Source organism: Telopea speciosissima, chromosome 1 (genome assembly GCF_018873765.1).
Source record: "Telopea speciosissima isolate NSW1024214 ecotype Mountain lineage chromosome 1, Tspe_v1, whole genome shotgun sequence".
NCBI lineage: Eukaryota > Viridiplantae > Streptophyta > Magnoliopsida > Proteales > Proteaceae > Telopea > Telopea speciosissima.
This window is the reverse complement of record NC_057916.1, coordinates 66,543,743-66,547,326: the sequence shown is the minus strand read 5'-3', so window position 1 is coordinate 66,547,326 and position 3,584 is coordinate 66,543,743. Positions and strand designations below refer to the sequence as shown.

The following is a 3,584-nucleotide window of genomic DNA, read 5'->3' as shown; positions in this document are numbered from 1 at the left end:
AATATATTATTAATGTATTAAATGAGAATTAAGACTTTTTGTTCTTTTCCTTAGGAAAAGGGAAGTGCATTAATACATGCGTTTAACTTATTAAACCGATAACAAATAGATAAGAGAAAACCGAACTAAACCCAATCCAAAGCCATAGTAATTAAACCTGAACCTTCCCTTATTGGTTTGGTTTTGAATTCACCCTTTCTCACACCTAGAAATCAGACCAAACCGATTAATTGACACCCCTACGGTGCCTCCATTGGCTTGGTAAGGGGATTCTATTCCACACCACAGGATTGTAGCCGGTGGTCCCCTGCCCCATTTCAAAATAGTGGTTTTCAGTCGGGCCGGATTATTTCTATCATGGACAGTACTACAATAAGAAAAGTACAAAGACCACCTTGAGCCGGATTCGATCCACCAGAGTCGGGGCACAAAACCTTTATGTACGATATTAGTAGTGCCGCGTCGCATGTGACCGTATTTCCAATTGGGTCGGAAAGTGTATTTCACTCATTTCGGCTGAGTCAAACTCGTCCTTAGTCTCTCCATCTCCACTTCCCAATTGCCCACTTCTTCACCAGGCCCCACATCATGCAACCCTGATCCACTCTTTCTCTCTTTCTTTTCCAGCTTCATTGCTGATATATAAGGCCCCACCATTGCCGTTTTTCCAGTTACATTAGCTATCTAGCTAGGGTTTTGACATGTAGTTACAACTCCTGTCTTCATCAAATCGTATGTGTATACCTACCTCACATCAATAACACTTTTCTATCCTTACATCACCGTCCGTTTACCCGTTTACCCGTTTACCGCTCTCTCTCTCTCTCTTCCTTCTCTGCTATAAAAAGGCATTGGCCAGCCCGTTGAAATGCAACCGCGAAAATACACACAAAAACAAATAAATCAGTCAAGAAGAGACTGAGCTTGCGTCTTCACTCCTCTCACTAATAGGACGGTGTGTGTGTGAGTTTTGTGTGGTTTATAGCTTTACACAACAAAATGAAGCTCTCCATCGGCACGGTTCGTCCCTGTACCGTCCCAACACCCAAATGCGTCACTGCCGCCGTAAAACCCATCACCCAGACACCAAAATCGGCCAAGCTTGGCAAGAGATGGATGGAGTATCAGGGAGCTCGAAACTGGGAAGGCTTGCTTGACCCACTCGACGATAATCTACGTGACGAGATTCTCCGTTACGGCCACTTCGTCGGTGCTACTTATAACGCTTTCGACTTTGATCCTTCTTCTCCTACTTACGCCAATTGCCGTTTCCCCAAACACTCCCTCTTCCACCGTTGTGGCTTACCTGGCACCGGTTACCGGGTCACCAAAAACCTCCACGCCACCTCGGGTATTAAACTGCCCCGTTGGATCAGTAAGGCACCTAATTGGGTTTCCAATCAGACTAGTTGGATCGGTTACGTGGCAGTTTGTCAGGATGAAGAAGAGATCGCCCGCCTTGGCCGTCGTGACGTGGTTGTTGCCTATAGAGGGACTGCCACTTGTCATGAGTGGCTCGAGAATTTACGTACCACGTTGACACATCTCCCCAATGTGGGCCTGGACGGCAGAACTGAGGCCGAGCCCCAACCCGAACCCATGGTGGCTAGGGGATTTCTCAGCCTATTTACATCTGGAACCGCTGAGCGCCGTAGCTTAAGAGAAGAGGTGAGGGATGAGATTGGTCGTCTCCTTCAATCCTACGGTGACGAACCACTCAGCCTGACCATCACCGGTCACAGCCTTGGTGCGGCGTTAGCGACCCTCACAGCCTACGATATAACCACCACCTTCCGTAATGCACCGTTGGTGACGGTTATCTCCTTCGGCGCACCACGTGTCGGCAATCGTGGCTTTAGATGCCACGTGGAAAAGTGCGGAAGCAAAGTACTTCGCATTGTAAACTCGGATGACCTCGTCACAAAGGTCCCAGGCTTTGTCATTGACGAAGACGAAGATGATGACGTGTCAAGTAAATGTAAAGGTCAAGATAAAGATGCCATCAACGTGGCTGGACTTCCAAGCTGGCTTCAGAGACATGTGGAGAATACACTTTGCCAGACACAATGGGTTTACGCTGACGTGGGCAGGGAGCTCCGAGTCAGCAGCAGAGATTCTCCATATCTAACGGGACCCACCACGAATTTAGCCACGTCACACGAGCTAGATACGTATCTACACTTAGTGAATGGCTTTTTGAGCTCCAAATGCCCTTTTCGGAAAACTGCGAAGAAAATGTTCGGTAGACGCGGCGCAGAGAAAGCATCTGTACTGCGGTAGAACATATCAAACTACTGCACAGTGTATAGAATTTTTTGTACAGTCTATGGGGGGTAGGCTAATATACGCCACCGGCGTTGATTTCCCATACGACCGGAGGAAAAGAAGAAGACGAAGGGAGGCCCCTGAAAAAAAAGGCAATTGTTGTTGTTATATTGACTATATAGAGAGAAGAAGAAAAAAAAGTGAGAGTTGACGTAATAAAGGTTTGGAATTTTTTGATAAAATGACAGAAATAACCTTGTCTCTTCTTCTTATTTTCATTAAGTACCTCCACCACCGACCCCTTTTTGGAAAGGAATTAGAGGGCACACGCTATACCCTTCACCAACTTGGGCACCGGCCTTACCAAATACGCGTTGGTTTGGCTTTACTCAAACTGGGCTTTATGGTAGAGAAACCAAAGCATTTGGTTTATTTGAATTTTGTTGATAGAGGAAGTTATATAGAGATTCATCAAAAACATCAGATCTTGAAAAGGGTGAGAGATATGGGTGGGTCCTTTTAGAGAATGTAAATTTGTTTAGTAGTGAAGTACAGCTTTTTTCTGATCATAAATGATAATCCAGTAGAAGATACCAAAGGCATTTTAGGGTTCCTTTAAATCAAAACTATAATCTTTTGGTCCACCAAGAAAGATTCTTTTTCTCTTCTTTAACACTATACACACCATGGAATAACCTTATTACTTACTTGAATGAGTTTGTTTCCTATAAAATCTAAATCAAGATTAATGGGTATTGAAAGCTTAGGTGTAGCTAGGTGTTTGTAATCTTAAAAGTGAACAACTTTTCAATTTTTTTGATCTAAAAATCTAAGACCAAAACCCTAATAAATAGTTTTCAAATTATAAAATGGGTGTTCTTCCATTACTTGTGTTTTTTTAATTATGTAATCTTTAAGGCTTTTAGTTGTGAGAGCATGTTGGTGACAGCCAATTGCTCAAGAATTCATGATTTGGTCTAGGAAGAGGTAAGCCCTCACCACCTGATCACCCCACTCCCATCCCTTCTCAAAGCTAAGGATTCCTAGAGATATATATAAAAAATCAAACAACGGCTTTTTTTGGAAATATATTTGATAGCTGCTTTCTTCCATAGATAGTTTTACTTTTTTTTTTATTTATTTTGGTTAAAAAAAAAATGTATAGTTCTAAGTAGGGAGAAAGGACAAATCAAGTTCCATGTTGTTGGAATGAGATTGAAATAGACCTAACCTCAAATCAGTTCATTCAAATTTGATCTTTCCTTGGGTTTGCAGTCTAAATGAACCTAATCCACCCTTGTAGATAAAGTGACAAGATA

At 43.0% G+C, this 3,584-nt stretch overlaps 1 protein-coding gene across 1 annotated transcript; it reads left to right on the top strand.

Annotated features, from left to right (window-relative positions):
* Positions 1 to 999: 999 nt before the first annotated feature.
* On the top strand, positions 1,000 to 2,280 carry LOC122653199 (phospholipase A(1) DAD1, chloroplastic-like). Its single transcript, XM_043847148.1, has one exon. It carries the CDS (start codon positions 1,000 to 1,002, stop codon positions 2,278 to 2,280), a length of 1,281 nt encoding a protein of 426 aa, XP_043703083.1.
* Positions 2,281 to 3,584: the final 1,304 nt, after the last annotated feature.

Excerpts from the sequence above, each read along its gene's own strand:
- LOC122653199 (XM_043847148.1), top strand. The coding sequence starts at position 1,000 with ATGAAGCTCTCCATCGGCACGGTTCGTCCCTGTACCGTCCCAACACCC.